Source organism: Poecilia mexicana, unplaced genomic scaffold, assembly GCF_051168715.1.
Source record: "Poecilia mexicana isolate PSO_F unplaced genomic scaffold, ASM5116871v1 scaffold_5, whole genome shotgun sequence".
In the NCBI taxonomy this organism is placed as follows: Eukaryota; Metazoa; Chordata; class Actinopteri; order Cyprinodontiformes; family Poeciliidae; genus Poecilia; species Poecilia mexicana.
In genome coordinates, this window is record NW_028263374.1 from 5,169,776 (window position 1) to 5,187,055 (window position 17,280).

A 17,280-nucleotide genomic window follows, 5' to 3' on the forward strand; every position below is an offset into this window, starting at 1 on the left:
GGAAGCAGCTGAAAGTCTTGGTTTTTCTCTTTACCAGAAATACTTTTCACTCCAGAATCATAAAACAACTGAAGACTTGATTTTAAAGGAAGCTGTCAAGATCCGTGTTTCTTTGTGTTTATTTTTGAGTTTTCTGTGTTCAGTCCTGTTTCCCTGTGAGTCTCTGTCCTGTCCTCCCCGTTGATTGCTCCCCAAGTGTGTCTCATTCCCTTGATTACCCCGTGTGTATTTAAACCCTCCTGTTGTCTGTGTTCCTCGTCGGGTCCTCGTCGTTTGACTACTGTGTCTTATGTTCGTGCCAGTTGTACTGCTTAGTCCTGGTTTGCGTTAGCTCTCGTCTCCAAGTCCTGTTTATCAGTTGCTACCGGTATTTGGCTGTGTGCCTGTCTCTCTGCCGTGCTGCCTGTTGTTGGACTGTTTGAGCATCTTCATCATTAAATATCTTCATCATCATCACTATAACCTGGGTCTCAGCGTCTCTCCTCACCACCACTTCAACCCCACCTCATGACAGAAGCAACAGCAAATAGGAAGTTAAGGGGACAAGCCCAACACACAGTTCATGTTGTGGCAAGGACACACAGTTCTAGTTGTACGTCAGCCAGCAGGCCACTGAGGTCAGAGGTGTTGTTTGTGGGTACAAACTGTCTCGAAAAGAAAATTATTTATTTTCATTTTGCATGCGTCTTCTGTCACTCTGTGGATGACATGATAAATAACAGGCTGTGCATTTCCTATGCATGTTATCCTGCACTAATAGCGGCAGTTGTGACTAAATGTTTCCTAGAGACCAATAAATGAGAGACCATCTGACTGTATCTTAGTATTTTATCTTCAGGTCTATCCACTACATGTGTGGTATTATCTAGAATTGACTTGTTGAAAAACAACATGTGAGAAAAACTAAATGCTGATGTATGTATAAAGCTAAACCCTCTCAAATTAAATGGGGACTGAAAAGCGGAATTTCCAGCTGCTTCCATTCACTTCTACCATGTTTTGCAGAACCACTACCACTGACAACTACTGGGAGGAATGCGCTGATGCATGCATGGGTGGATAAGAGTAAAAATGCTGGTCAGAACCAGCAGAAATACAAATGTCTAACCAGAAAGCTGCCAGAATTTTAATTTTTGAATGAGATGTTTTTAATCACAAGCAGTGATACCTTTGTCTGCACTACCTTTGCGCTATCGCTCTTCACTACCTTTGTCTGCACATTTAGCTGGTTGTCTTTTTTCTTCATGCTTTTTTTTTAAAATATTACTCAGTTTTAGAAGTTGAAATTACTATCAACATATCAGCTACAAGCAGTCATTCACTACATTCAGCAACTTTCAGACAATTTGGGCTCTTCACAGAATGCTTTTAATTCACTGGGTAGAGTACCGGTTGCTTGGGTATCCAGGCTGCTGCTCTCAGCCAAAATATCTCTTGACTTTTTCCTCCTCACTGAACAAATCGCTGCCTTATAAACAAGCTGGAGACTTTGCCATCTCTAATTTTATCTTGGGTGGCAATGAATAATTCATTCAGTAAATCGTCACTCTCCACTACCTTTGTCTGCGCTATTGGCTGGTTGCCTTTTGCCTTCATGCTTTTCTAAATATTACTCTGTTTTAGAAGTTGAAAGGACTATCGCCATCATCAGCTACAAGCTCAAAAGCAGTTTAAGAAAAACATTTTTGGAAGCTATAAGTGCCAATTGCTTCTTCAGAATTGGTACCAATTGCTTATTTTTACAATTGAGTGTCGGGTTACAGCTTGGGGAAAATAAATATGTTTTTAAAGTTGTTAACGAAGGCCTGAGAACATGAAGAAAATGGAAAAACATAAGAATTTCATGCTCATATGAAGACACAGATAAAACCTATAAAAAAATAAAGCACATCTGTCAGTTCAAATGAAGCTGAAATGTGATTCAACAGAGAGTGCTGGGTCTCTAAATGCAGGCGAGTGGATTTAAAAAGGCCTGAAGGCAGACAGAGGCCGTCTGGGGAAACACAGGACCTTATCTTGCTTAATATCGAGCAGATGCTACAGATGCTGCGCTTGGCCAAAATATGAATGCGGTGCAGCGTGAGCCGCTCTGCCCATCCCGGGTAAACAAGATTCTCTTTCCGGCCTGTTAAAGCCAAACATATTTCACAATCAATGTTTCCACTTGAGTTTTAAACCGGAGCAGACTGTCCTTGGAGAGACCGCTGCTATTTTTCCATCTCTTCACCTCCCTGTATTACCAGCCTCCCGTTTCATTATTAATCTGTCAGTACTTCCTCTCTTCTCCAGAGCTTTCTTCTAGATTGTGCTTATTTTAGCTTCGTTAAGCGAGCGCAGAAACAAGGCGCACGAAAAAGGAGGGAATCTTAAAGGTGATTCATCCCGGGGTGACCGGCACCACAACAGGAACCCGATGTCGTGTGTGGGTTTGATAAGAGGCTTTCATGCTACAAGCTGTGTGGTCAAAAAAACTCCTGGGAAACGGTGCCAGGGGGAATCTACGTTGCACACCAGGAGAAATAAAAAGCACCAATGTGGAGGACTCACTGCAAAGCGGGTGAGGACGTAAGCTCCAGCTCCTACACCGATGCCGATCACACTGTTGACCCTACAGAAACAAACAGATGCTGTAGTGATTCAGACAAAAAAAAAAAACATTAACCAGCAAACAGCAGGAAAGATGCTCACTTCAGCTGAGTCATCACAGAGGGCAGCATTTCAGCCAGCTCGTCCATGGTAGGGTAATGGTATCTGTAGACAGGTCAGAGGTCATGTAATTGATATACGATATGTCAGCACCAACATCGGTATCAACCACTTGATATAGCTGCATCCATATGGATATTGGTATCGTTATTGGATGTATAATATATTGGCACTAATATTGACATCGGCCACACAATATATCAGAATTAATATCAGTATTGGCTATGTGATATTTCAGCACCAACATCGTATCGGACAAAAATAACAGTAAATATCGAGTATCACCCATAATGACAATATTATTACTGGATATCAATATTGGCACAAATCTTTATATCGATGCATCCCTAATTTATACTATCATGTAAAAGTGTTTGTGCACTGACAATTTTTACATCCTGTCATTTTTTCAGACTCAAACCTGAACAGATTGTATTTAGATTTTGACTGAAGGGCCAACACAAAGTGGTGAATAACTGAGAAGTGGAAAAGGAGAGTTATATATTGTTTTCAACTGGTCATTCTCACACACGCACATCTAAAGCATTCCACTGCAGCTCAGGCTGTATGCTTAGAACAGATTTGAACAGGAGGTAATTAGTTGCCCTGGATTATGTTTAGTGGCATTAGAGTATAAATATATTTGTATATAGTTTTCTCTTTTTGAAAATCTACAAATACTTTTTTCCACTTTCCAGCTGTGCACCACCTTGTGCAAGTCCATCATGCAAAACCATAGTTAAATACACTGAACGTCACAGCTGTAATGTGACAATATTTTTAAAAGGTTCATGAAATACAAGCAGTTTCTAAACCCTGTACATTTTCTCATCTTTCAGTTAATCAGAAAAATTGAGATCATTATAGATTTATACGTTCAAGGAAGTTCGATTTGAAAAACAAATGACCAGTGAAAACGTTTCCATTAGCAAATGAACCTGCTGTGTCAGCACCAGCTCTGAAATGAATGTGTTAAAGGAGAGCGCCACTCACCCGCTGGGGAAGGGAGGCGCGCCCTCCTGCTGGCCGGGCGCGTCCACATGGACCACAGCAAAGTGCTGGGTGATCTCCTGCATGTCCTCATAGTTGAACAGGGTGTTGAAGCAGGACTTGTCTAAAAAAAAAAAAAAAAAAAAAAAAGAGGCAAACAAGATGGAGACAACTTACCAATAATACAAAAAAATAGTCACTAAACCGTGTCATTCATCCAGGAGTGTGGGACATGGGCGAACATATTTTTTTGGCTGACTCACGGTTGAGTCCGATGTCGTGATAGGTGAGGATGACGGGCCTGTTGCCCTTGGGAACGCCTCGCATCGTCACATGGAGAACGCCGTGAGGAGTCTCAATGTCATGTTCCTGCAACCAAGGAGAGGAAAAACATGAGCTTAGGATGAAAGGTGTAATGCCTTCAGGAGGATAGATAGGCAGATTCTAGCTTTCTTTTACTAACGAGCTAAGTTACAACAGAAACCTCTCAGATGAACATGAACAGCAAAAGAAGGCATATAATGTTTCCTGAGGAAGAAACTACTAATAAATAATAGCTGGGTTGTTTCCTTAACCCAAATGATGGATTTACTTTGCTGGGAGAGTCGTCTAAACACCGAGAACCAGCAAGCTGGGTTAGAGAGGAGACTAAAAAGCGCCACTTTGGATGAGATATCACTCAACCTGTTGTCCAAGACAGCATAAGCAATAGTAAAATGTAAAATGATGCTGAATAACAATGTTCATTTCAGCGGCTTATGTTAAGAACATAACATAATTTGTGTAACTTTTCTTCACATAAGGAAACCAATTTGTTAATTTAAGCTAGCTTTAGCCTTTTAGCTGCTAATTTATTAGCACAAGGTAGTGCTAGCCATGTTTCACACACACACTGACCAAAGAGTCAGACATTTAATATGGACACGGTAAGAAGCTGTAATTATTTATATTATAGGATTTTTTTGCCGTTTATTAGTTGTATTACTCCAATAGTTTTACCAAATATGCATTAAATTTAATCAACAATAGATTTAAATGCAAACTGAAGTAAAACAAAAACAAATGTGATTTAGTTTGACCCAAATATTAATATTTTAGTATTTTAAGTTATTACTCGTTGATCATATTGAGGGTAGAAAGGAGCTGCTCTAACCATGTTATTGGTTAAAGCAGACTTAATGGTCAAGTCCATTAAGTCCATTGACTTAATGGACTTGACCATTAAGTCAAGTCCATAACCCTAATGTGATAAAATCAACTCAGACCAGAAGACTTTCATTTTTGACCAGGGACTTGATTGGCCACACCACCCAAACTGTGTTGGTTTTAACTCAATAGTCGTAGATAATAACAGCTGCAGTTTCTTTATCGATGCAGAAGGAAACGTATCTCCAGAGATGAGCGTGAAGTTCCAAGGCTAAACTAAATTATTTAAGTAGAAATTTAAATGTAGTAACACTGGGTTAATTACTACATACTATTTGTTGCTTAATGTTTTGCAGTCCTTAAACTGTTGACAGGTTATTTCTAACACACTCATTGTATTAGTGTGTCCACAAGGACACTTTAAAGTTTATAAATTGGGCATGCAAAGCATGCGTCTTTTCAGTCCTGAGCCCTTGAAGAAACAAAGCAGTGAATAGGGCAGGCTGCAGAACCCTTTTCATTTGGTTAAAAAGGGAAAGAGAAAAAGCAGCATTATTGTTCAGGACTCTGAATCCGCTTTCACCCAGATGACTCTGCAAAAATTTCAGCATGGTGTGCTTTGGACCAATGGGTTTGCAAAGAGAAGCATAATGAAATTCAGAAACCACATCCCAGCATTTGTATCAATTTATTATTATTTCTTCACCATTAACCAGAAAGCCCCACGTTTGTATATCGGATGATTAAAAAAATGACTAAAGTGTGGTATTTGCACAGCAACAAACAATCAAAGCATTGACTGTGTTGATGCAATTCAGAGAGAAATGACAGGAAGTGGGAGAAAAAAAAGCTGCCACTTTCCAGGCCTACTTTGTGATTCACAAACTCATCATATCCCAACAAACAGATTCCTCAAGGTCAGCATGATGCGGCGCTGCAAACAATGCTCTGCGTGATGCGGCTCCATACATCTGTGAGGGCGTGTGAGCCGCACAGAGCAGCAGGCGGGGCCGCCGCCCCGGTCTCCAGGCCCCACTGGTCATCAATAATGGAGCGAGAAAGCCGGAGCGAACGAGAAATCCACATTAAGGACAACAGATCGAACGTCGGCCCTGCTTCTCCGTGAACTCCCAGCAGCATTGGGAGAAGCGCATGTGTTGTAAACACTTCAGATTAGTTGGAGGCTAATCCTGAGGCCGGCGGCCGCTGTAATCGTTCGGATCCGCTGAGTATAACGGACACAGCAACACAAGAAGAAGAAGGGGAGGAGGAGGAGTTGATCCTGTCGGTGCCGTTTTCCTGAACCGCACAGGTTCGGGCAAACATTAAAACTGCACCGCAGTATCATAAATGTGTAGGGCTGAAACGATTATCGATTAATCATGATGAATCGATTGTTGAAATAATAATCAACTAATTAGTAAGGGACAAGGGTGTAATGAAAATGGATGGATGGATGGATGGATAATTAGTAATAGATTTAATGTTAACTGGAGAATACAAAGTACAAAAGAAAACCACTAGCAGAAAGAAGAACATATTAAAAACAGCAATTCAGCCAAAACTGTGGAAAAAAACAAACCAAACACATTTTGTATTTAAAATAATAAAAAACACTTTGTAAATATGTTCAACCCAAAACTCCTCAGGTGTTATAGCTAAGTTAGCTAAAACATTAGCTAGTTTTAGTTTTTCCACCCAATTAATAATTGATTCATCAAAAGATAAACCAATTGATCATTGGTTTATTTTTACTGATGAAAAGTTAAGTATCAAGGGCTGAGCTTCTCATAATATTTAAACTATTTTTAAGCTGCATCCTTTGATACAAGTCAAGCAAACACTAAAGGAATGCTGTTGTTGCATTTTTTATTTTAAAAATGAAGTACTTGTTTACTTGCTTATTTTATTGGACTTCTAATAGTTTTTAAAAAAGACTTAAATGGGTAAATGAAAAATCTTTTAACCAATTAATCAATAAACCGTCAGAATAATCATTTCAAAACCAATCATTGGCTTCAGCCCTAGAAATGTGTGGCAAATGAACCGATGATGAACTCTACTTCTCATGGCGAGACCAAATAAACCCTGATGGAGGAACTCCCGCCTTCGTGTGGAGCCTTCGCTCGAGGTAGTGCAGAAAAACAACCAGCTGTAGATGGAAAGACCGTCTCAACGGCCGTGCTGCTGCAGATTTTCATTTCCAGACAAGGACAGAGTCAAGGACAAGTCCACAAATATACTTTGCTAAAACGCCTGTCTTCTTTGGTGTGTGTGTGTGTGTGTGTGTGTGTGTGTAGGTGTGTGTGTGTGTGTGTGTGTGTGCCAGAGAGAGCAGGCACATGCATTCCCACCGCTGACATGAAATGAAAAGGTCCGTGGGGGGAACCGGGGTGACGATGGGTTAGACGGATCAAGGGACAGACTGGACGTAGATGGAGGGAAGTAGAGCATGAAAGCCGTGGCAGAGACAAGTCAAGAGGCTGGCTGAGGGAGAGTGCCTTAAAACAGAAAGGGCTGCGTCGCTTTAATTTCTCATGTCTGCTCCAGCTATCATGGAGAAGGAGGAAAGGAGAGGAAGAGATTTCTGTTGGGCTAAAAGTGTTATTGATTCACTTTTCAAATCTCTCGTCACGATTTTAAACATATAAACATGAGTGCTTGGATAAGTTCTTAGTAAAGACAAACCAATCAGCGTTGAACAGGCTGATTTTCTTTGTACTAGAATTTTTTTTTTATCCTAATAGCAGTGAATGCTGTAATTATCTGGATCTACTGTGTGTGAGCTTTTATCCAGATTTTTCCAGGCTGATAAAGATTTAAAATTTGTTTTGATTATGACCAATTCAGATCTTGTTTTACTTGAGCAACTGCACAAAAAGAAAAACAAATGTGTTGCAGGCTCTTTGATGGAGGTAAACATTTCTAATCAAACAGAAAATAAAGAAATTACATGACCATACTGGTTTGAGAATTAGTGTAGAGGCACAAATAGTGAATTTTCCGCCTGAACGAGGAAAAACTACCTCGCTTGAACTTCTCTTACCGATCAATCTCATGTACCAATGTTGATCGGTACATGTGTAGGTTGTAGACATGGCGTGCACAAAACCGGACATATGTGTCACTGCAATATTAATTTGAATGTTGTGACGATGACATCGATTGAGATTAAGCCAACATGCAACTCCCTTAGTTGTACCTTTCCCATCATGATGTCTCTACCATTCTCCCTGAGCTTTAGCCTCTCTACCATTAAGATCCAGGTTGGTTGTGGGTAAAATCAGCAGTCCATCCAATTCAAACTATTCTTCCAGTGTCTGCTGTTCAAAACGACTGAATTATGACTCTGCAGTACAGTTGCACTATTTAACGTAATTGGTGTAGAAAAGTAGCCATCTGATAAAATTTTAGATTTATAGCAGTGTTTGTTGTCTGAGTCTTTGACTGTATGGAGTGGCATATTTGTAACCAAATAAACATTTGATTGAATTTTATTGTCACTGTAATGAATATCATAAAGTTTGTGATGAAATTCCTCATCTCCCACCCCTACTGGTTGAATAAGTTATTAGTAAGGGGCGTTTGATAGGAGACATAATGACTACTAAAGTTATTGCATCCCAGCTGTCCTTTGGGATATTGCACACATCGATATCCGACTGAGGATTGTGATTCAACGCATAGAGCTATAAAATGGGAAGTGAAGGGCGTTAGCATCTATTCCTGCCCGCTTTGGGTGGGTTGTGGGAATATCAGGGAAACATCTGCGCTTAAAATATGAGTATCAGCATGTGCACAAGTGTGAAAAGGTAACTAATGATTCGCTTTCTAAAAAAAAAAAAAAAAAAAAAAAGGTGCAAAACAGATATGCCACCCTCATCATCTTCCCGCAACGCCTCGGTCGATCAATACCTGCACTCTTGTTTCCTCCTCCAGCTAAAAACGACGGCAGTCTCGGGTGTGAGCCACTAAACCCCTCCATGCACATACAAACATCCATGTGCATATTCCCCCAGCGATACGGTGGCCCTCCCCTCCCTGCAGCCCCCCCATGCTACTCGCATGTGTCACATCCAAACGGCGGGCTGGAGCTACAAACTCAAGGACTCTGCAGGGAGGGGTGAAGCAGCAGCAGATGTTTTTAACGTATTGTTGCCATGCCGTGCGTTGGGGGGTGAGTGACCTCCCTCCCACTGCCTCTTTTTAGTGAGTGATGGATGAATAAGGAACACAATGCATGGGTGCACCACAGGCGTTTGCAGAACACGTTCATCTGCAGCGACACACATGTACACACAGACACCGTGGGCATCTTTCGTATCGTCACCACACCCTGAGCAAGTTTGGGTGCTGTGTGACCTGTGGGTGCGCACACACACACCTGGCAGATGTTCCCCTTATTCTACCAGCAATCCAGAACAGACCCATTGAGCTAATAACAGTCAGTCTATTGAAAAAGTGCAGAATAACGCCTCTCCTCTAAAGACCTAGCCAGGCTCTCCAGTCGGACGCATTAGTCACTCACCGCATCATTTCCAGCATACGAAATCTGCTCCAGGTCCAGGACGGTTGACATGTTTTACCCAATGCAGGAGCCGAGTCTGTTATGCTATGCGGAAGCGTGTGCTGAGCGGCTCTTAAGATCTCCAAACCCAGAAGGGGGAGGCAGAGGAGGAGGAAGAGGAGGAGGTTTTGGTTGGATGGGAGGGATGTGGGGTGAGGCTGCCAGATGATCAGCAGCAGCAGCAACACCAGCGACAAGGGAGACAGACAGAAGAGTGAGAGGCGAGGAGGACACGGGTAAACAACTTGAATGAAAACAAGGAGGAGGGAGGGCAACTGAGAGGCAGAAAGACTGAGAGAGAGAGAGAGAGAGAGAGAGAGAGAGAGAGAGACGGGGAAGTGGTGGGAAAAGAGAGCAGGAAAGGAGACAGACGAGTAGGAGAGTGAGACTGCAGCTTGTGTTTGGTAGTCACAGCGCGATCATGCATTCAGCCAATGCTGCGTCTAATTGGACTGCGGAGGGTCAGGTGGGTTGGTGGGAGAGGGAGGGACTTTGAGGAGCATCAGGAGGAGGAGGAGGAGGATAGCGGAGTGGGAGAGGGGTGACGGGGTCCATGGGATGCAAAAAGCAGTCCAGGAATACGGATAGGCTGCTGACATCACTGTGTGCTATGGATAAAGAGGAGAGGAGAGGCAGGGAGGAGGCCGACTTTGACTGCTGGCCCTTGGGGTCATTTTCAGCGTCAGCAAAATGGCCGAACAAGATTCCATAGCTGCCACCGGGAGAGATAAGAATGACCTTAACCCTAACCCTAAACCTAATCCTGAAGGACCCACTTAATGACCTCCAGATTAATAAGAGGGAGTTGAACACTGATTTCCCACAACACTGTTACGAACATCCATAAGTGCTTCTCTCATAGACCAGAAAAAGGAAACAAGAAGCTCCTTATTTCATCTCCAGAACGATGAGGATTTTTTTTTGTCCTCTAAACTTCCTGCTTAGTCACCTGATCCACACAGTTTATGGATCTCTCCTCTGTCGGTGCACAGCAGCTAGCAGGGCATGGCGTCACACCTCCGTCTGAGACAGGCTGCTCGCCTCAGCCAATCAGACGCAGCGCAGCAGGTGAGATTTAAAAAGCAAAAAATGGGTTTTATTGGTCCGTCAGTGTATTAGCATGTTAGGTTGTAGACTGCAGTTTCTACATCTTCTCACGGTCCTGACCCATAGAGGGGGCTGTTCACACAGAGTATGAACATGTACAGTAATTTAACACATAGGAACTATATGTGGATGTTGTGTTTCAAACATTTTAATGCTGGCCTCTTTGTTCCTGATGAATGTAGATGGTATAGGCTTTCCGTAGCAGAAAATATGTCAAACTGCACAAAGGTAGTGTGTGTCAACACAATGGATTTGTGTCACGATATGCTTTATAGTCAGTGGTGTTGCATTTAGGTGATTAAAACATAGAAGGAACCTTTTCTTGTGTCACTTTATCATACAGTGAGTCATCAGGGTCTAAGCATAACTCCGCAGTGGGAGGTTTTATAGATTCACACGAAGCTGCTCAGGTTTGCGTTAAGCAATGCACTGCAGCTTTCCATCCATCTATAAATCAGCATACAGTACCCAGCTAAAGTATTCTTGCTCTTGAACCTTCTACGTGTTCTTGAATTAAAGCCACAAACTTCAATGGGTTATGTTGGAATCGCGATAGATAAGCAAAATGAGGATAATGTGCGGTTTTCATCTTCTGTTTACAATACAACATCTGAGTAGCGTGTCTTACATTTCAACTCCCTTTACTCCGACACACCAAAATGAAATCTAGTGCAACCGGTTGTCTTAAAGGGAAAGCGGGGGTGAGATTATGCAAAATAATTTTTTTGAGCTTTATATCGTGCTAAAATGTTATTCACTCATCAAAAATGTACAAAGTGTGTTGCTTTGAGTCACTCGTGCATGTTTGAGAAATCGCCGCCTATTTACTGAAAGCTCCACGCTGGTGACTCCGACGCAGCTACAATGCAAAGTCATATTTCTATTACGTCTTTGATACAGAGTATTTAATAACAACTGAAGGCAACAGTTACTTGATTGTGCTATAAAATTGTACCTAGAAAATACGCAACACTGCCCCTTTAAGAAATCATTTAATAAGTAAATGAAGTCTAGTGTAAATACAGAAATTACTGGAAGGCCTCAGAGATTTGATAAACAAACAGCATCAGGAAGACCAATGAACACGAGGACCAGGTAGGTCGAGGGTAACTTACCCATGGATAAGGAGCCCTTCACTGAGATCACTGCCCTCTATGCAAAACGATATGCAAGGTGGAAAAATAATTCCACATCACTGTAAATGTACCATGTCCAGTAAAGCAAGTCAGTGAGAGCATTATAATTATTAGGAATGTTTTTATTTTTATTTAGACAGAATGGATGGAGCTCAGAACATTGCAGTCCTGAGAAAAAAGTTCGACTCTGCAAAAGACTTGAGATCTGGGAGGAGGTTCTCCTGCCAGCAGAACAATATAAATCCAGAGGGAACGACTGAGATCAAAGCATTTTTATGAGTATACAGCTCTGGAAAAAAATGAAGAGACCACTGCAAAATGATCAGTTTGTCTGATTTTACTCTATATAGGTATGCGTTTAAGTAGAATGAACATTGTTGTTTTATTCTATGAACTACTGACAACATGTCTCCAAAATTCCAAGCAAAAATGTTGTATTTATTTGCAGAAAATGAGAAATTAACAAAATAACAAAAAAGATGCAGCGCTTTCAGACCTCAAATAATACAAAGAAAACAAGCTAATATTGATTTAGAAACAACAATACTAACGTTTTAACTCACGAAGAGTTCAGAAACCAATATTTGGTGGAATAAACAGGAGGTTTTCAATGTGGTTCAATGCAGTGGGCTCTTACATTTTTTTACCAGAGCTTTATTAATTATAATGCTTCCAAAAATGCATTAAAGTTTGTAGTTATAAAGGCAACCATGAAAAACTCATACATTTGCAGGGAATGCTACTGAATGCATGCACTCTTTAAGACTATCACAATTCTCATAAGGACTATCCTTCAGTAAAAGCTGCAAGGAGGAAAGTCAAAGCAAACCAGTCTCAAAGGAACAGACAGGCTGATGTTGCCCTCTGCTGGGCATTTCTATGAAGTTAACAATCCTGAGCAGCAACCTGCATTATGTCGAAACGACAGTGCTCAAAGGAAAGACGCTAAATTATACTAAGTATGCAAATCTATGGTTTATAATTAAAGTCAAACAGATTTAGAAAAAAAAGAAAAGAAAGCAAAGAAACAGGTCATAAAAACGGCCTTGAGCAGACGCTTCAGGGAAATCTATTTATAGCGCCCAGCATAAGAGCACACTCAGCTGTTTTAGTCGTTTTCAGCCCATGAGGCGACTCTGTATGCTGACGCCTACACTTCAAAACACTCTTTCACATGGGTCTGACTCAAACCTCCATCCTCAGTGTGGCACACTGTCACAAGCAACGCACGAAGTCATTATAGTCACGACGCTGTGTGGTGCACAGGGATGCAGTGTTAACGGGCAGCCTGCGGGGGGAGCTGTAGCAGCAGGTGGATTGATTTCCAGCTGCTCAGAGTGATGGCGCAGTGGCATGCTTAGTGTATAGATGTAAAATTATGCTGCGTAATGCTTATGCCTATTTTTTCTTCGTCTTAATATAAACCGTGAAACTGCAGGTCCTAATTTGGACGTCTCCACATAAAAAAGCAGTAGCTTGCATGTTATTTGTTCTGAAAAACACAGACTGCTGCGAGAATTGAACCCGCAAACAGCTGCAAAAATACGCTGCTGCATGAGGATGTGTTGGGAGAAATGGTCCAACTGATTCCTGTTTTCATCCAGGACATAGTCCAAAGATGGCTACCTCTAAGGCAATTAAAGCTACTTATGTCCTGATTTTTTAATAAAAATAATACAAACTTTAAAGAGTCCTTTGTGTAAGGATTGTGTGTCGTTCTTTTATAGTGACTGATAAATGTGGTAGTCTGATCTTAAAATGGCAACCAAGGAATTAAGGTCAAACTTGTTTAAGCCTGCCTCCATGCCGACAACAGAAATCCTGGCACAGATTTTCTGCAGCTTACAGCTGCATAACTTCAACCGAACAGATAACAGAAAACAGTGATGGGAAAGACGTTTTATATTCAGTAATTGGGCAGCAAGGATATATGAACACGACTTTATTAGTAACAGCAGAAAAGGATCAAGTCCTGAAGAGAACGTATACCATCTGCTCTACCTGAAGTACTAGTACCCTTCCTGCAGCTGCTATATTTAGCTCTGGTGGGATGATAGGAAGAGGCGTGGCTTCAAAACAAGAAAAAAAAAAGGAGAGCGAGAGGTGAGGGGGGAGATACTTTACCCACTTTATGATGATCACTGAGCAGCACAACCAGTCAAGAGCAAATCCATAAAGCTGTTTGAATGTGCTAAATGTCTGCAAACTTGGGTTTAAATATTCCTCCAAACTCTAAATCTAAGATGCAAAGGCAGATCTGGTCCCGTTTGCCCTCATGCATAATAATGTATATTTATGTAAATTAGAGAAAGAACAAACAGTGTCGCCTCATCATCGACTAGAGCCATTTGTGTTATGCAGATTGCTCGCCTAAAAATAGTCTGGCGTTTGCTGCTGGTGGAACTTATCCTCTCTTCTAATGAGGTGTGCATACTTATTCAGTAAATACATTTTATATGTAATTAAATTGTCTGGATTGGGTTTGTGCAGACATTAATTCATACTTTATATCGCAATATGAATTAGAGAGATGACATATTTCATAATTGGTTTTGAAACGTTCCAGCGTGACGTCTCTGATTGGTTCTTAAAGCTCACAGGAATGCAGTCAAGTGAAGAAATGTTAATAACAACAATAATAAAGTTACAAAGCAGAAACCAAAACTTAAATACAAATAGTTTCCATCTGGACATGATTTTTGCCGAGTGTATTTGACGTAATTTGCTTAGTAAATCCAGGGCAGAAATAAATCAAACACCATATGCATGACAATTGCCCTTCAAATGTTTCTGAATGTGAACCAATGTAGCATAACAATGTTTTCTGTTGATTGATTATCTCACTGATTTTATATGCGTGTCCCTGTAATCCCTTCAAAATCTGCCATAGAAACTTTAAAGTGCCAACATGTAAGATTAATTTTATAGGATTATGACTTTATCCAGTTATACGACACTCTTATAACAAGTGGATTTATACAGTGTTCTCAAGCAGTGACAATTTCCCATCACATTCATGTTGAGGATTACTGGATATGTGATTTATTTTTATTTTGTTAAAGTGCAGTTTAGCTACTGCAGAATCCAGCCGTAGAGCAAACCACGGTAGATAAACATGATCTGAGCTTCACAGTTATTCAACAGCTATAACAATCTTTAGCATTATTCTTGTCAGTCACACCAAAACAGCATTTATTAAATATTAAACCTTACACCCAGGAGACCCACAGGTGCTAATAAGAAGCGGTAGCATTTGTTTTGTTAGTTTTATTTGCTGCAGTTTTCAGAAAGCTGGACAAAAAGCAAAGGTGGGGTACAAAGACTGATTTATCCATAAAAAGACAAACAAGCCGTACTTCTCCAACACTGGGATGAACAAACACACACAAACACACTTTCAGTATAACAAGGAGGCCGAGGATACAGCCCTTAACCCCTCCTACCCAAAAAGCCTCACAGCATCCGCTCTGACCAGGACATAATTAATGGCGGGGAGAGCAGCACTCACCTGGCAGTCGAAATCTTGGAAGTTCCGCGCGTTCTGCAAGAAAAGCAAAAAGAGGAAACTTTAAATGTGCGGCGTTCTCATATCTGAGGCATTTGGCGAGGTGAGCTGATTCTCACTAGGTCTGTGAAATGCTCGCATAAAGGAGGCATGAACTCCAGGGCTTTATGAAATAAAACACAATCTGATTCTAAAATGATGTGAATCCAACCGCAGATCACACACCGTGGTAAAAACAAGAAGCTGTTGCTGCAAATTTGTCCAGGAAGAATTATGACACCATTTCCAAACAACTTGAACTCTTGCTCAAGCTCGACACAATTATTCATAAGTGGAAAAATATTGTCAGTTTTTCCAGCCAAAGGACCTGGGAACCTTTCAGTCACTGGATCCACCATGGCCCGTCTGTGTACGGAAGAATTCAAGAGTCAAATGTGAGGACAGAAGAAGCTTGGTATAAACTGGATTGTACAAAGCATCATAATGAAGTTTTATTAGGATTAAACCTTTATTAAGTTTAGGACACGTAAACTTAATAAAGCTTAAGTGTCAACAATTCAATGAATTGTGGAGAATTCGAGATTCTTCACAATTGTGGACATTTGGAGATTGCCAAATCTCTACAATGGCATGAGACTGCTACTAAAGCTGGTTCTAAAAGGTACTAGATTATAGGATGTACTTAAGTTTGTTTTGTTTTGATTTTTATCCTTTTTGGCTTTAAAAATCGAGATGCACCAATAAATCGGCCAACAGACAAATCGGTCCAGATTACTTTCATTTTGGGAGATCGGCCGATACGTGCATGAGAAACCGTTCTCATCCCGACAAACCCGCCCACCAGCTCACATCTGCATGTGTGCGATTAACAATGGTCACCCAGCTTTAATGATTTATATTTAAGCAATAAATATAAATCATTAGAAGAAAAATAAATCGGCATTTGGCCAAATCAGAATCAGCAGATCAGCGCAAAAAACTGCAATTCACCTTCAACCTAAATAAATATCGGCATTATGGAATATATTGCATGTGGTTTTTTTTTGTACTCTTCATTCGGTCTTTGTACTTTTGATCGTTAACCTAAATTGTTAAAACTGGGACAACAGCAGCTCAGATTTAAACCCAAACAGTGAAAGGACCGACTCCAAACAGGATGAATTAGGAGCAGGGAGCATCTAGGAGAGAATACCTCCCAGTAGGTGTGGACTTTGCAGAGAACACTAAAAATATCTGCAGCAACACTGCAGATATTTATTATCATACACATAACGCCTTTCAAAGCACTGAAGGAAAGGGAAATGCACAATATATTCTCCCCCAACAGTATAAAGGATGTTTCCGCTAAACGTAACAAATAAAACCAGAGCATTTCATTGTTTTGTTCCTGTTGGCAATGTTTTCATCCACTGCGCAGCTTCCTGAAGCCAGAGCTGCCGGCCAGAGCGCTGCGAGTGGGCAGCAGGCGGCAGAGAAAACTATACTGGGATTCGCTCCAGGTGTTACCAGTACGGTTTAGACGCAATAGAGAGCTTACTGTCGTCTTCCCAAAAACATATCGTATGTAGAAGAAAGTCAAAAAGATAATATGTTTCGTCTAAGATGGACACTTTTCTTCTCGCCTACGCTGCCCTGAAAATATAAATTCCTAGATACTGAGAATATATAATTTGGTGAAGGGAGGAAAGAAAAGACAACAGAAAAAAATTCTGTGTCAAAACAGGCTTCCAGGAAAACGGCACCAATAAAATCTTAATATTTATTGACAAAGTTTTGCTCTCGTAATTACCACCATCCTTTGGCTCTTCCCATTCATCTGCCTCATTAGCAAAATAATATGTGAACAGAATGTTTGCCTTTTGCAGCAGAGCCACTCCTGTCCATGCTACCAAAGTTTAAGACTTCCAGCAGCAGCAGCAGCTCTGTTTTGATCCAGATTAGCGTCTGCAGGGAGGGAACAGACAGAGAGCTGATGTTTCTGTTGGGTGAAGCTCGAGTTAAGAAAAAAAAAAGGAAAAAAAAAGTGTGTATCTCACTTTAGCAAAACTGGTTTTCTTTAGGGAGTTATACTTTTTGTATAGATTATACCCGACATGGCTATGTTTAATTAGATTATTAACCAT

The 17,280-nt window shown here is 40.9% G+C and overlaps 1 protein-coding gene across 3 annotated transcripts in view; it reads right to left on the minus strand.

Annotated features, from left to right (window-relative positions):
- The window catches only part of ndrg3a (ndrg family member 3a), a 53,086-nt gene that overhangs the window by 11,148 nt on the left and 24,658 nt on the right, over window positions 1-17,280 (minus strand). For 2 of the 3 annotated variants that reach the window (XM_015011417.2, XM_015011419.2), the window contains exons 3-7: window positions 15,161-15,193; window positions 3,960-4,065; window positions 3,700-3,820; window positions 2,689-2,751; window positions 2,548-2,608 (exon numbers count right to left, since the gene is read on the minus strand). In XM_015011417.2, coding sequence (XP_014866903.2) covers window positions 2,548-2,608; window positions 2,689-2,751; window positions 3,700-3,820; window positions 3,960-4,065; window positions 15,161-15,193 — 384 coding nt within the window. Of the gene's footprint in view, window positions 1-2,547; window positions 2,609-2,688; window positions 2,752-3,699; window positions 3,821-3,959; window positions 4,066-9,370; window positions 9,635-15,160; window positions 15,194-17,280 lie in introns of those variants that run through there. The other variant, XM_015011418.2, reaches the window with a different exon arrangement.